Source organism: Epinephelus lanceolatus, chromosome 4, assembly GCF_041903045.1.
Source record: "Epinephelus lanceolatus isolate andai-2023 chromosome 4, ASM4190304v1, whole genome shotgun sequence".
Lineage (NCBI taxonomy): Eukaryota > Metazoa > Chordata > Actinopteri > Perciformes > Serranidae > Epinephelus > Epinephelus lanceolatus.
Genome location: NC_135737.1, coordinates 36,642,783 through 36,659,769, shown reverse-complemented (window position 1 = coordinate 36,659,769; position 16,987 = coordinate 36,642,783). Strand labels below are relative to the sequence as shown.

At 41.1% G+C, this 16,987-nt stretch overlaps 1 protein-coding gene across 1 annotated transcript in view; it reads left to right on the top strand.

Annotated features, from left to right (window-relative positions):
- LOC117259452 (calmodulin regulator protein PCP4) overlaps window positions 1–12,543 on the top strand; it is a 50,742-nt gene extending 38,199 nt beyond the window's left edge. Inside the window, exon 3 of the mRNA XM_033630786.2 lies at window positions 11,822–12,543. Coding sequence (XP_033486677.1) covers window positions 11,822–11,952 — 131 coding nt within the window. The 3' untranslated portion in view covers window positions 11,953–12,543. The remainder of the gene's footprint in view (window positions 1–11,821) is intronic.
- Window positions 12,544–16,987: the final 4,444 nt, after the last annotated feature.

Genomic DNA, 16,987 nt, shown 5'->3' with positions numbered 1-16,987 from the left:
AAAAAAAAAAAAGAAATACTCGATGCAACAGTGAATCTAGCTGAATAAGTGAGTGGGTGGTGGCTGTATTTGAGTTATAAGAAAAACAGAAACTCATGGCAGCAGATTGGTGATTATGGAATGACTCTGTTGTTGTTTTGATCGAGTTAGTGCTGGGGCAATGAACATAAAGTTAAATATAACATGAGTTATCAGAGTGCTGGTAATTCCATCTCTCTGCACACCAACAACACAGTCTCACTCTGAAGTTGTTGAAATCCGGCGCTTTGTCAGTGACTTGCGGCATCAGACACCAACAAAAAAAAAAGCCATCCTTTCATGCCTGGCTGGTAGCATCAGGGGGAAATACGGCAGGACAAAACAAAATTTAAGGCAGTGACAGTCCAAGTAGGGTAGGTGGGACTCTCACCTACTTTCACTTGGTAGGTCGGTGTTTGCTACCCGTAAGATTGTAAAACCAAACCCTGTTCTATTTTTCCTAAACCCAACCATGTGCTTTTGTTGCCCAAACATAAACCATGTGCATTTTTTGTTGAAGGAAACAACGTCAATTTGCAGTCTTGTACCGACATAGTGCATTTATTTTGAAAGAGACAGATGCAAACGGTACATTTCCTGTGAAAATGGAAGTATATTTTGAAAAACTACAATGCATGTAACAGACAGAACTTGACATGCAGCCCAGAACGTCAACAGGAACTGCCCATTGGTCCGACATCCCATTGTTTCGACCATATTAAACCCATTGTTCCGAAGTCCCGTTGTTCCGAAATCATCATGGTGCCCTGTGGTTAAGGTCTGGTTAGGTTTAGGCACAAAAAACACTTGGTTAGGGTTAGGAAAAGATCATGGTGTGGGTTAAAATGAAAAAGAAAGTGACAAACACATAAGCTGTGAGCCTGCTTCGCCTCAAGCCTTTCCCAGCTGACCCAGAGCCGGTCGCGGAGCCGCCAGGAGCTGTTCAGCACCGCAGAGAGCTCCACACACAACCCCGACCCCAGAGTTAATAACAGGAGGTTATGGTGTTTCACTCTCTTCTCTCTATGACACTTGTATCTCGACCAGTAGCCTACTTTTGTTGCATTTGCTGATCCTCTATGGTACACAAATACAGTATAGCCTAGTATAATCACATAATGGAACAACGGGACGTCAGACTAATGGGATGTCGGACCAATGACATGGACCCAGCGTCAACAACCAGCACACCCAGGGTACCTTGCACGTCAGATCTAGATGTGGAAAGTCCATGATCAAACGTTGATATGTGACGAGGTCGGAGTGAGAATGTGTTGCACACAAATACAGTCATATACTGTATACCTGGGTGAAATAATAGGAAGATATGAAAAAATATATAGTACCCAGGTCTAACTGAATAAAGTTATTTAAAAAGAATAAATAAATGCAAAAATAGAGTTAATGTCCTTTGTCACGTTCCACCACTGATTCCAACATGCTCAAAGTCTCAGTCCCTGCCCCTTAAAAGTCGTCTTATATGACATTGGTCCACATGGTTGGAGTCCAGATGTTGTGTATTTGGGCCATACACTCCATATGTTAACTGACCTTTTGAATCCGAGCACAACACAGACCGGTCCCGGTCATGTCAACAGCCAGGGCAGCATCAGCATACTACAGCTTTACATCAGACTGTATAAACAAACCACATTGACAGGAACGTTAAGGCATAGCACTCAGTAATCCTTTGGTATGATGTTATCATATGTGAAATAACCATCTGCTTGCTCATAGATTAAAAATGCTCCATTTCCTTATGTTAATGTTAAGCCTGAACAGTATTGTCAAAGAACAATGTGGAAACTGCTATGCCAACAGCACCTCCCCCCTCATTTCAAACAGGCACAGGCATAATTTCAAATTGGCTCACCTTAGAGATCAAAGTCATCCTTTTATAATTAGCTGGCGACAAGCTCTCAAAAGTGAAGTTGACCCATTTTCGACACACTTTTTTAATTAGCTTTACTGTACTCAATTATAGCCATAATGAATTTGTCTTATTCTGTCAGATATTGTTAGTAAATCACACCATATTGCTGTTTCAGAAGCATTCAGTGCTAGAAAGAGCTGAAACCACACATTTCCTCTGTAGGTCTTTGAACAACCCACGTTCTTTGTTTTTTTTTAGAATGCACGACCACATCCAAGTAGGTTACACAGACGCTCCCTCGGCAGAGCAAAATAAAAGTCGACACACACAATGGAAAAACCGAGCACACAGTAGCAATCAATAGAGAACCACTCCTTCATGAGCATGTGTGTATTGATCGCCGTGGTCCCTCTCATGCTTTGCTGCCCCCCTGGTGTGTGAAGGCCTGAGGGGTCGCTGATACTTTCCTTTCAACTTTCACACACTGACTTTCAGCCACAGACGGACACAGTGTGCACATACACACACATTCCTAGGCACATAAATACACACACTTTTACACCACACACACTCTCTCTCTCTTAATGTCTTTTGAAAATATGTAGGATGCCTCTGAGACCGGACTTTCAGCTTTGAATGATGTTACAGCAGTGCCTCACTCCTGATCAATATGGCTTCAGTAGCTTTTTTAGAAGTTACATGAATGACAAGATGGAAGGCAATTATAATGAAATTTAAAACAGTGATGAGAAACATAATTAGTTTGGAAACCTGTGAGTCCAAACAACAGATTACAATATCCACCAATTCCCCCAAAAAATCAGGCAATCAGAACTTCTCAAAGGGTTTCTCAAAACCTCCCTGGGATACAGTAATTTAAAATGCAAATGCAGTGCGTGTGTCTGTGTCACATATATATGTATAAATACATATATATATATATATATATATATATATATATATATATATATATACACACACACACACACACACACATACATATACATACATACATACATACATACATACATATATATATATATATATATATATATATATATATATATATATATATATATATATACAGTACAGGCCAAAAGTTTGGACACACCTTCTCATTCAATGCGTTTTCTTTATTTTCATGACTATTTACATTGTAGATTCTCACTGAAGGTATCAAAACTATGAATGAACACATGTAGAGTTATGTACTTAACAAAAAAAGGTGAAATAACTGAAAACATGTTTTATATTCTAGTTTCTTCAAAATAGCCACCCTTTGCTCTGATTACTGCTTTGCACACTCTTGGCATTCTCTCGATGAGCTTCAAGAGGTAGTCACCTGAAATGGTTTTCCAACAGTCTTGAAGGAGTTCCCAGAGGTGTTTAGCACTTGTTGGCCCCTTTGCCTTCACTCTGCGGTCCAGCTCACCCCAAACCATCTCGATTGGGTTCAGGTCCGGTGACTGTGGAGGCCAGGTCATCTGCCGCAGCACTCCATCACTCTCCTTCTTGGTCAAATAGCCTTTACACAGCCTGGCCTGATAAGGCACACCTGTGAAGTGGAAACCATTTCAGGTGACTACCTCTTGAAGCTCATCGAGAGAATGCCAAGAGTGTGCAAAGCAGTAATCAGAGCAAAGGGTGGCTATTTTGAAGAAACTAGAATATAAAACATGTTTTCAGTTATTTCACCTTTTTTTGTTAAGTACATAACTCCACATGTGTTCATTCATAGTTTTGATGCCTTCAGTGAGAATCTACAATGTAAATAGTCATGAAAATAAAGAAAACGCATTGAATGAGAAGATGTGTCCAAACTTTTGGCCTGTACTGTATATATGTATATGTTGTTTGGAAGGCAGTTCAGGCTACAACTAATTTAATTATCATAACTGTATACAATATTAAGTTAAAAATTTTTTGAAGAATTAATAATAGTTGATTAAATGTCAACAGTGACATACCCGCCACAAGAGACCAAAGTAATGCCTTGAAAGTGCTTCTAGGATAAACAGTAAAAACACACAAAACTAAAAACAGAACTTAATTTAGCTCTAAATTTACCTGTAGAGCTGCAACTAACACTTTTTTCATTGTTGATTAGTCTGTTGATTATTTGCTCGATTCAGTTTAGCTCTATAAAATGTGAAGAAAAATGGTGAAAAGATGACGTCCTCAAATGTCTGGTTTTGTCGACAGCCCAAAGATAGTCAGTGCACTGTCAATGAGTTAAAAAAGAAGAGGAAAACATTCACATTCAAGAAACTGGAAACAGAAAAGTCTGACTTATTTTTCTTACAAAACTACCCAAATTGTTTAATCGATTATCAAAATTTTGAGTTTGAAAACTCAACCGGAGTCAGTGATGATGAGTTTTAGAATAAGGTTACAGTGCTAACGTTAGATAGTAGAGTTAATGTAACTAGTAAGTGGAAACACACAAGGAAGATCACGTTAATGTTTCAGAGGCTACGTTACAGTAGGCTCATGTCAGCCATTAGCAACTGGATGCTGTGTTGTCATATAACATTATGGGCTCTAGTTCCCTGGCGCAGCGCAGGTGGCGCAGGGTGGCAAACTCCGCGCAGAGCTAGTTTCGAGCAGCGCAACCTGAGGCGCACTCAGTTTGGTAGTTTGGCAGACCGAGGTACGCTGAGATGGGTGTGGCGGCGCAGCAGGGGGAGGTGTCGACAGATCCAGCTTGGCACAGTGACAGTTTCATGCCAAAAGGCTTCGCCAAAGGTGCGCTAAAAGCTCGCCATCTGAAATCAGATCTACTGTCAGCGCAGGGGGAGCGCAGCCGGTGTAAGCCGAAGTTTGGCTGACTGGCGGACAGTGCACACACGTCACCAAAAACCTCACAGGCAGGTTTCCAGAATATCAGGCACATTAACAAAAACATAAATAGCCACAAAACCACTATTCAATGCAATTATCTGCAATCAGCACATAAATTTATCTCTATATCGACTGTCCCGTCACATGTCAGATCAAAGGGGTTTGGCACCGTTTGGCACTGTTTGGCACACATAATGGAAACCCAACCTGATTTGATTAACACAGCTGCAAACTAATGAGTTCACATCCCTCTCAGCCAACCACAAACAGCCACAGCATCAGATAGGGAGTATATATTCAGCATCTGTCATCTTAGAAAAGTCAAAAGAAAAGAAACAGAGTGAGACTGCGAGAGAGAAAGAGAGAGAGCGCACGCGCATGAGAGAAACGCAACATCGATTTACAATTGTGGTGACCTCCTCCCAGGCTACCTTTGCATCATCAGCCCGTGGAGGTCTGCTCACAGTTCCATATATTCGGACACTGCGAGCTTGGACCTCCCAGACCAAAACACAAGTTTCAGTAAACTCTCATTACACCTTCGCGCGGCGCATTTAAGGGCGAGGAGAGGGGCTCATTTGATTGGTGTGATGTGTGTAAAACCCACTCCACGCCTTCTCTCCTCCCTCTTTCCAACTTGCGCCGGTAGGAGAGATGGAGGTGGAAAAGAGGAGTAGCTGCGCCAGGGTGCACGGTGTGCCAAACTTACAAAATCCGCCTGGCCACACCCAGTTGGCGAAGCACAGGTGCGCTGCGCCCCCGCCGCGCCCGGTCTGCGAAACTAGAGCCCTATATGTTATATTAGAAGCAAACTAGGTGGGAGAGAGATGTCATTCGTGCGGTTACGTCAGTCGGAGGCCTCCACGTGGGGAAGACAGACAGGATGCTCGGCCAATCATTGCACTCGGTCCGAATGCAATGTTTGGTCAGAGTTTTTTTAGAACAATATGAGAATGGTATAATTATGAGTTTTTATCTAAACAAAGAAAAGCGTAAAATTTCCAGAAAGATAAGTGTCGCTTTAATAGATGCCAACTAATTACTTTATCGATTAATTATTGCAGCCCTTTTAGCTTTGTAACCGACAAACTGACAACAGTAAATGTTTTACTTTTTAGTTGATAAATAACTGATGTGATTCCTTGATAATGAAGATAGTCATCTAACAATTTTTAAACTAAATATTTTTTCCACCTATAATTACATTTCATAGTGCTAAAATAGTAGCTTTCTGAAAATCCAGTGCATAGAATGGATAATATATATTACCTTAATTCACTTTTTTCTGACTAGCAGCTTAGGAAAAAGTGCAAAGTTCAAATATGCAGCCAGGAACATTTAAGTGACAAGTGCAGCATCTTAAGCCCGAACAGATGTCCACACACTGCATACAACACTACCACAACACTACTACAACAATACCAAGTCTAACTTTACTTTCTACAATCTGTCCCTCATGTCTCAAGGTCTAAAAGTCCGTGTTTAATGCCTCCCGTCCTCCGCTTCCACAAATCCCTCTCATGGCTCAACTGGTTTTAAGCAGTGAAATCAATAAGACGTCCCAGCCTTCACTGGGCTTCGGAGCAGCTTTTAAAAGACATTTTGAAAGACAGACAACCAGGAGTGGTCTTATCATGTCACTCATGATCCCATTCCATCTAAACTATAGATAAAGTTGGCAACATGCAGGAAAGTCATGTCTGGAGAAAGTAAATCCATTGAGCCTCAAACCTAGAAGCACGTAAGCCTCTATTCCAGTCGTTGCCACACACCAACACCATAAATAAAAACATTTTTCTCCCCCTTGCTGAAAGCGCAGTCAAGATGATCCAAACTGGCACTCTGACAGCAGATAGAACACTCCCATTGGGTCAAGACAGGGACACTGAAAGTGCTGCCAGAGGTAATAGGTTTGATAATCCGTTGTGTGTGTATGTGTGTTGAGGAGGAGATGAATCCTCAAACGGAGACAAATGATCCGTCATTGTCACATTCAGCCACTGCCTCCTGTCTTATAAAAATTGATGAAAATCTGCCCTCAGGACTCGAAGCCTTCATCAAGATGATGATGGTTCTCTTTAGATAAATGATTCCTCTTAAATATTAAACTGGACTTGATTAGTTTGCGTTGTTACAAAAACGTGTATAGCACATGCATGACTGAGAGCTTAATTGAATTGGCTGACACTCATATTGATACACAACATAGAGAAAATGTTGCTCTGAAGTGATCGCTCTCAAAGGCTGTTTATATGAGTATCAAAAACTAGATGGATGCCAACTCAGGGTTGGCATCCATCATTGTCAGTCATCGACTACTAAGACTGGAATTGACCTATGGCTAAGCCACGCCCCCCTCCACTCACTCGGACAAACTATCAACATTCAGTGACCGGCGCTATGGCAGGTGTCAGTACACGGCATTTCGCAGGAGGCAATTGATGATTTTTGGGGACATAACGATCAGATGTCATTGAGAAGTAACCAAAAGGGCCTAAACTACGCATTGGAGGGATATATTCATCATTTTATTGTTGAGAAGGTCGATGAAAATCTTAAATTACAAGCCAAAATTTACAAGTGACAGTGTACGCTTGTGAACCACATCACATTGCCGTCGCCATCAAAGACAACAAGTTAAAGTGCCACTGAAGTTAAGGGTTTTGGCTCAGAATATGAGAAAAGGATAACAGCCTTTTTACCATCTTTACCAAGAGTGTCTCTCCGTTAGTTTGGTGTACTGTATTTACATAACGTTTGCCAACCTTTGTTATCTTTGCGATTACAGATAAATTACTGAAGCTAAGCTCCAGGAGTTAACGTTAGCTTAACTAGAGCCCTTTGGACAACAGCTAACAATGATGTACGATCACCAAAGTACAAAACTAGAACAAAATAGGCTAATGAACTCCCAGCAAACAAGGTGACATGATGAACAACGCAGCTAAGAGCTAACGTTAGGCTAACTTTAGCTAAAGTTAGCTAGAGATGTTAAAGATAACTTTATATTTCTTTCCAGCAAAGTGACAATATGTTGCCTCAAACACAATGTTGACTTACCTTAGAACAGATGTAGACATCCTCGTTAATCTTATTCAAGTTGAGTTGATGTTGTGGTCTAACGTTACCACACAACTTTATCCAAAGGAGACACTTTTCTCTGTTGAGATGTGGTTTAAAGTGTAAAAAATACACCCGGTCGCCCAGCCTCTCAGGATACCTTGTGTCAGAGTTGCATGTACCCCATGCACACCGTTTGACCATTTTTAAACTTCAAATCCCTGAAAAAGCTCATAAAACTGAACAAAACTGACTTTCTGTAATGCATTTCAATGAACGTCCAGGCAGAGAATGTCCGAGTGTATGGGAATGGCTATACGCACTGTGATTGGCTCATCGTGTTTGAGGGCGGGACTTAGCCATAGGTCAATTGTGATTTAAAAGCCCATGTCCCCCATCCCGGTACCATTTTGGTCATCTAGTTTTGCCTGATGAAAGTCTAATCACGAAACGTTGCAGCATTAAAGTCATTATTTTTGCAACACACACAGTGGTGAACGTTCAGGCAGAACACTGAAGTCGCACTTGCATTAGCTGATTGCCGTTCATGTTTCACAATCACTGGCTCCTTCATAGCCGTGTGGTTATCAGCTGACTCATAATGCAAGTGCACAGAGTGATCATACTGCTACTGCCAATGGTGACACAGCTCCCTCCACCACCCCAAGCTCCACTTATATTCTGTATTTCTGGTATAAAACATTTATTACGGGGGAATTTGTGCTCCCAGCAGTATCCTTGCTGCTACTTGGATTCTGAGTTCCCTAAAAGAGCTGAACCTTTTTTTTTTATTCTCAAACTAAACAAGTTTTTAGGAGTCGGCCATTATTAGTAATCAAGGAGTTAACGTACATTCAGTATATACCATTTCTCTCTTGTGATTCTCTTTTGCTCCTGTGGCAGATGGTTACCAGCAGAAGCACTGGGTGTTCCTGCAACTTTAGCATAGAGGGTTGTGATGTTTATTACAACTTCAGTAATATCTGCTGCCTGATGTTTGACACTCAGCTCGGCTCGCTCATGGGAGCAGCTCCAGTCTGTGTTTGTCTTTGCCCGTCAGAGCTACAGTAGCCATCAGTAATGCTGATAGGCTATTACTCATGATGTGTAACCAATCAGGACTACAGATGCTTTGATGATCTAATAGGCACTTTCACTGAAGCATATATGTATAACCATTTGCCATAAGTCACTGACTAGAACAAAAAAACTTGACTTCTTTAATTACTTTTTTGAGCCACACATTCTCTGTTGTCACAATTATAATACTCCTTCCAACACTTAAAGGCAGCACTGGATCACATCCTGCGTGCGCCTCGACTCCGATGATCCAGACATCTTTAAAAAAATGTCACTGGCTTGTCTTACAAAGATTATGAACATGTCTGGTGTTAACACGGAGGAGGGCACAGCTCGATAGCTAATGCTGGCGGGGCGAAAGCAGCAGGCATTAGAGTGTTGGAAAATTCATTATCAATTAATGCAGGATTCAAAGCTCGGCTTGACACAGCAGTTAATGTTTCCTCCTTGAGCAGCGAGAGAGAGGTACTCAAGCTCAGCCCCAAGGGAACCCGAGGATTAGCTGCACAGTCAATACACGAGTCGCCTCTCTGCTTTTCTGCCTTCAGTTCTCCTCTATCACCCATCTCTCCTCTTCTTCCTCACTGTCTGACATGTGTGTTTATCTACACTATAGGCTCTGCTGATCAAACTCAAGCAGGTCAGTGCCTTGCAGGAGTGTTGTAAGGCAGAGAAGAAGAACAGCCCCCATGCTGAGCTTTGGAGAGAAACAATTAGTTCCTCTGAAATATTATAAGGTTAAAACAGCTAACTGATGATTACGTTTCATCTCAGCGTGAGAATCATTTTAATGTCAGTCAGTGACGACTGGTAAATGGCTAAACAGGGACTGATAAAAAGAAGCTTACATTAGCGACACTTTATATAAACAAAGTAAATCAGTCATAATCATCCTGTATATTCTGAGTGCAGAACAAGGATCATGATTTCACAGAGCCTGAGAAAGACATATTTCCTGATTGTTATTCTTGGCAAAATAAGCTGTCGCAGACAAACGTCGGAGTCACAGTGAAACCTGCTTCGGTAAATGTTAGCCTGTCGTGGCCTTTCCAGGTCCTGAATATCCCCGCTTCATTATAACCTCCAGCTCAGCTGGTCTCCCTTCAGCAGCACGTTCATGCACATGCACATCACACATTTTAGTCAATAGAAGACAAATATCATGTGCACCACATCTGCTCTTCAGCGGATCCTTTTCTCCTACAACTGCTGTTTTTATCGTATGTGTAAATGATTACATGGTGCTGTGCATTTTAAAATACTTGCGGTACATTGTACATTTCCTGTTTAAAACCAGGTCCAGTCACAACATAATCACAGCGTGTCCAGATTGAGTCAAACATACATTTCCGTGGATTAATTCAGGAATAAATTCTCTTTCTAATCCGTTCAACAGTCTTCTTTACGTCTACTTTCTTTAGGTCTTCATTCACCAGGAGATAAAATACTCTTGTCTCTCCTAATGCCTGCTGAAACCAGTTTTTACTGGGATTACAGTTGTGCCCTCTTGGTCAGTGTTGGCTGAGCTCCAGAAGGGATTAAGAACTGGAGATCAATTCATGCTTTGGCCTTTGACCACTGAAACAACTGCTCGGGCTCCCTCATAGGAACTCTGCTCCACTATTATAATGAGGGATGGGGTTTAGGAACACCAGTGGAAATTCACTGTGCAACACTACATTATATTACACTCACAAATGAAGAGCTGGCGTTTTACTGTGTCAGTATTAATGTCGAGATAGACTTTCTGAGAGTATCAGCTAATGAGTCCTTGTAAGTTTTTTAATCAGTGTCATTTAAGACTGATAGAAATGGTACAAACCTTATATAGAAGAACATTGTAGTAGTTGAAATCATATCCCTGTTTTCCAAGCTCACTGTTCTTGCACAGCATGTATAGTTCACAGCGATGACGGTGCCAGACTTAAATCTTGAAATTCATGGTTACTTTCAATTGATTTCAGAGAGAGGTAACCAAAAAGCTTTTCATTTCCAACCAGAAATTATCCCTTTTGTCTCTTGAAATGACAGCTGTAACTGGCAGATTGTATTAGCTGGGTAGCTAATTGAGTTAACCTTAGCTCCACAAATTAGTTGAAAACGCCATTTTCGGTGGACTCAATGTTCTAAGCTGACCCATTTTAAAACAAAAACCCTGTAAGAGGGGCCTTAAATATATAATTGATGACTACATACATGATGTCATGCTAAAAGACAGAGGCTAAAGCTGCATGTTTCAGGCAAAAAGTCACCCTTCTCACCAGTTGATGATCCATGTGGAAGACATGAAAATAAATATGTATATTTTTTATTGCAGTGTAGAGCTAGTTAGCCCTTTACATGTGATAACAAAAATTTGGGTTCAGACTGCGATTTGGTTCCAAAATAACCCTGTTTGGCTACATACTTGGTTATATTTTTAAATGTGACAAGGGGGTTTTTGCAAACATAAACCTGATATAGTACCATCCAGGACCTACTACCATGCATTGGAGGAATATTACACAGTGGATGTGTCAGTTAAGATCGACAGCTTTTTATAACATTACCGGAAACCACAAAAACGAATGGAATTAGAAAATGACGTGCTCCTTAGCCTTACGAGTAATGGTAGAAAGCCAGTTAGTTGGACATGCTAACAAGTGCAGCATACATTAGAAAACACAAACACACAGTTTAATCCATTCCCTTCACTTTTGCTGTTCTGTTTTTGACAGATGACACCCTCCAAAGTTTTTATTGACTATTTATTTATTATGACTCTTATTAGAACCCAAAATCTACACGACTGTAGCATTTAGAGAAATCCAAAGATTGAGAGACCTGCCTTGTTACAGTTGCTAAGCTATGATGCACAGTGCTGTCCAAGGGCGGGGACATGGCCATGTGATTCAGACCGCTCTTTGTTCTCTGCTGTTAATAAAACCAGTAATTTCCTTTCTCTTCCAGATGCATCCAAGACGGACCTCCCAGAGGACTTTGACATCGACATGGAAAACCCGGAGACCGAGAAGGCGGCTGTCGCCATCCAGTCCCAGTTCAGGAAGTTCCAGAAGAAGAAGCGCGATGAGAAGTCCTAGTGAGCGCCACGCTGCTCTGCCACTGTGTGTAGAGACGGCAGGTGGAAGCGACGGCACAGTGACGATGGTGTGATATTTGCATGTAAACAAATTCATACCTGTTGGAACTCCAGGGGTTATGATGGGGCTGGGGGGGAGCGAATGCAATAGCCTGTTTATCATATGACATGTCTGTGAATTTTCATTATCCTATTATTATAATTACTATAATTTATTATTTGACTGCTGTATCAAGAATTAAGCAACAGGAGGAGTTAGAAAGAAAATCTGGTTTCTGTCCTGTTCCATGTATCATGAAGTCTAGCTGGTGTTTGTGTTAGAATATGTTTTTGTACTTATCCAAGCCTCAGTAGTTAAACCTGCAACATCACTTTCTGTACAGCTTCGGACTACGTTTCCCAAAAAACACCTGAGTATGTGTGAGTAGATGGAGCAAAAGCTGATGTTGGAGTGATGGTTGTTTTTAGGAAACTTAGCCTTGAGCTTTCAATCTTGAACAGAATATTTCACCCAGAGGCAGTTTTCTTACCCGCATGGTACTATCAAGGTGTGTATCAATGTACATTGAATAAATAAAGAGTCTGTGTGGAACTTGTGTACGTCTATGTAAATACAACAAGACAAACACCTCAATCTACATATCAAAAGTGGCTGCTGCAGAATGTCTAATACATTGCATTATTATACACTCTGCAGGGATAGCAGTGGGACTTATATTTTGATGACAAGCTATAAATAGAAACCTCTTCAGAATGAGCTCGGCTGAATCTATTCCCTTCACAGCTTGATGACCTTCCCCATGTAGAGCCAGGCTAACTGATTGACTGATTCCCACTGAGCTGTTCTCAGCTGTGGGCACTTTAAAACCACCCAAAACAGCATACACCTCCATAAACACTGTATATTTTAGTCCAGAATAATAGGTTGATATTACATGGTGGAGTACAGAATAATTTGACAAGGCTATTTCCGTCTTTCTTTAGTTCTTGATAGAAGTTTGAGTTTAAAAAACTAATTTGAGAAAGCACTGGCATTTGATTCTTGTCTCAGTTGCCCAGCTTCTGCTCCATACTTTGTTTGACTTTCCTTCTGCTCTCTATAAATAACTGGACGGCCAAGACTTTGGCTGTGAGGCAGCTGTCACAAACAAGCCTTCCTCCTTTCAAAGTTTATCACAGAGCCGCAGACAGTTTCCATCATTATACAGTATACTGCTCAGGCACATTATGTGGTCTCCCTCATTAGCTGCATGAGGAAAAATGGGAAAGCACACAAACACTGGCAAAAAATACTGCATGTGATACAGCTAGAAGATGAAGTCCTATATTTCAAAGGAATAGCGTATCATAACATATCGTATGTCACATAGAAAGACATAATTTTACAGTTTTCTGGCATAAAATCGATCTTTATTTTATGGACTATTTTAAACAGCAGGGTTCATTTGCTGGTGGTGTGGCTTTATGGACGGCAGTGTTTGTCTGTTGGTCCACCACTTTGGTCCCAGTTGAAATGTCTCAGAAACAGTTCAATGGATTCAATGAAATTATGTGCAGAGAGTCATGGTGCCCAGAGGATGAATCTCTCTGCCTCTGGTGATCCTACGGCATGGCATTATGGAGAAAAAACAAAAAAACAAAAACACTGACGATATCATGAACCTAAGATGATACCCAGCCGCATACCACCGTGTCGATATAACACCAATATTGATCGCCCAAATTGATCCCCTAGCTTTTCCTCTGTTGTAGCATTACCAGTAGGTCAAAGTTCTCAACATTTACCGGATGACTTGGCAGAAAATATTGTACAGACATTAATGAATCCCAGACGATGACTCTTAATGACAATGGTGATGTCTGACCTTTCCTCTTGCGCCTCCATGAGGTTGACATTTGTGGTTTTGAGTGAAATGTCTTGGCAGTTACGGGACGGATTGCCATGAAATTTAGTTCAGACATTTATTTTCCCCACAGGGTGAACTGAAATAACTTTTGTCATCCCTTAACTTTTCATCTTAGAACCATCGTCAGGTCAAAGAGGAGAGGAGAGGAGAAGGCTCTGTCTTATCTCTTTAGAAACTAAGGTTATTTTGTGCGGTAGATGCCTCATATCCAGGTCAATTTACACACCTGTGAGTAAAGCATTTAAACAAGAAACTTTGTGCTTACTTGAAGATGTCAGCACAACAATTATAACAACAAATAACGGGTAATGTCAACAATGAAGCAAGCAAAACAGATCAGCCCTACAGCTTCAAGTGAATATTGCACTGCAACAGGAATAACCACAGAAACACATAACTGTGAAATGTAAATTTGAAAACTCCATCTAGATACAAAAAAAGTAGGTATTTCACATGCACCAATTGTATTCTTCCTGGAGGTGGGCCTTACTATGTGCAAGGACCACTGTGACGTACAAAAGCTGTCAATCTCAAAGTGAACTGACAGATTTCCTCACAGAGATATTAATGTTATATATTGTACGAGCCCCAGACCTTCTGGTGCCGAAAGGAGGGGCAAGGACACAAAAAATTTGCACTGCTACAACTCCATCCTAGAGAAAACAATACAATTACCTGCAAAACTAAAGACTGTACCATCATCCTCTGCTGCACTTTGTGTTAAAGGCTAATTGGAAAAAGTTGGCATGCTAATATGCTGAACCAAGACAGTGAACATCGTAATCATTGCACCCACCAAACATCAGGATGTTAGCATTGCCACTATGAGTAGGTTAGCATGTGGATGTTGCACATTAGCAAAGCAGGCTTGGCCCTGTTTCTACCAAACACTTTCAGTACGGTGCCTTTGAAACTAAAAGTAACCCTTCAGGCATGGTACCAAGAACCTAGGTCCACTTAGCGTTTCCACCACAAACAGTACCCTTAAATGTGGGCGGGGTTGTTGTCACTCACTGCTCTGTCCAGCACCTGCTGTATTTCCTTATCACTGGTGACACAGAGGGAAGTATGCACCTTGTTTATCGTCCACAGAACAGGGTTGCATGCTAATATTTTCAGAACAAAATAAAACATGCTGCAGTGAGAGTCTCTCTCAATAGGTTGTTTAAAAACAGTGGGTTTGCGCATTTAGTCCTTCTCAGGCAAGCTCAGGGGTTTAGTGTTGCCAGAGCCCACAGGAACGATGCTCCACAACGCTTTTTTTTTTTTTTTCCTCCAAGTGAAGATTAGAATATACACAGTTCACATAACCTGGGCGAAATTAATATATGTAAACACTTAAAGATCCACTCATTACTAAAAGTGTATGTCATCCAAGAGAGAAAATAAAAAAAATTTGAAATTTAAATTGTGATGGGGGATTCACGTTGTCACCTCATGCATTGAGTAACACTACAAGTTAACGTTCCACCTTAAAAGTCGCCAGCAGTCTGCCCAGTGAAATTTTTTTTTTTTTTAACTCCAGCTGCTGCAAGAGGCAGCAAAACATCCTTTCATTTCATAGTAATATTTTACTTTTCTATGTAAAACTCATGAGCCTCAAAACCAGTCACAACTCAGCCCTGAGCAGAGTGACCGTCCGCTATTGACCAATCAACAGACTGCAGTGTTCACAGCTCCACCTTTTAGTACCAGATCTGGTTGCTATGTACCCGAAAATGGGGACGGTACAGAATGGTTCCATTGGTACCATCCACAACTTTTCACAGTGGAACCAAAAAAATGTGCACCAAACTGAACTGAACTGCTTGGTGGAAACGGGGCTTTACAGAGCTGCTAGCATGGCTGCAGACGTTTGTCTTGTTTCTACAGTAGCAGGATGGATGCAACACCTTAAAATCTTAGTCATAACTGTGGGTTTGATTTTGTAATAGATATCAGGGTTTTTAAAAATGCCCCAATGCATTATCTTAAAGAGTACTTGAATAATAAGGGGCTCCACTTTGCATTACAAGTTTAAATGTGGTGGGACATTTCTAATAACCAAGAGTCATTTAAGGTCTGTATACAGCATCAGTCTTAATAAGAATTCTGCTCCGAATAAATCTCCAAACCAGCAGTTAAACAATAAATACGTGACTATAATCTTTATCTATAAGAAGTGGTTTTACACTTTACAAGACAGGAATTTATACTGTCAAAGGTTAAGATTCTTTTACAGTCAGGATCAGGACACTACACAAGGGTGGGTCGCTGAACTGTATGATATCAAGGTCAGTGATGACCTTTGCACCCCAGGGAATTGATCCTCACAGCAGATCAGCTGTGTAAGCCTGAGAGGATTAAACTATCATGACAAGCTCCCCCGATTCCTTGATATCCACAGCCAGATGGTTTATAGTGCAAAACAGCCAAATAAAATGTGTCCATTAGATTTTTATATAGTTGAAAAAATGCCAAATGTCTCATGTCTGATTTTCCTGCGAAGAAATCATTATAGGCAGGTTTGGTGTCACAGTTTTCTTCCATAAAAGGTTGCAGCACAATGACCTTTATGTTTCCAGTGAAGGTCATTGTCTCATGGAAATAAAAGACTCACTGCTGTTGTTTGTTTGTTTGCCTTTTTTATTTCCACCCAGATGACTACTAAAAAGGATCCTGCCAAGTCAACCAAAGGCCCACAGAGAATAACCGTCCTCCCGAGGCTCTGCTAGTCTCTTTCTTGTGTTTGTGAGAGTGTGTGGTAATAGAATTTAAATCATAATATTAACATATGGAGATTTTCTTCTGATCTTGCATAACAACAAGTCTCTCTCCTCTCCCCTCCTCTGCGCTGCTCCCAGCTGATGAAGAGAGCCAGACTGGGAGGCTGACAGTGAACTGTGTCATCACCTCTGGGTGCTCACTTCGTCCCTGGAGTGTGACTGGAAGGTGTACTTGTCTCACCTCAAAATTGGAGATAGATTACAGCACCACAGTCTCCAGGCAGAGGTGCACTATTTTGTGCACTCTATTCCAAGTTATTGCTTGGAATAGAGTGTTAAAGTCAAGAGAGGCACCTTACCATGTGCTTTACACAAAAAAGCCCAGCACTCATTCATACAGTCTGAGTCTAGACCATGTTTGGGA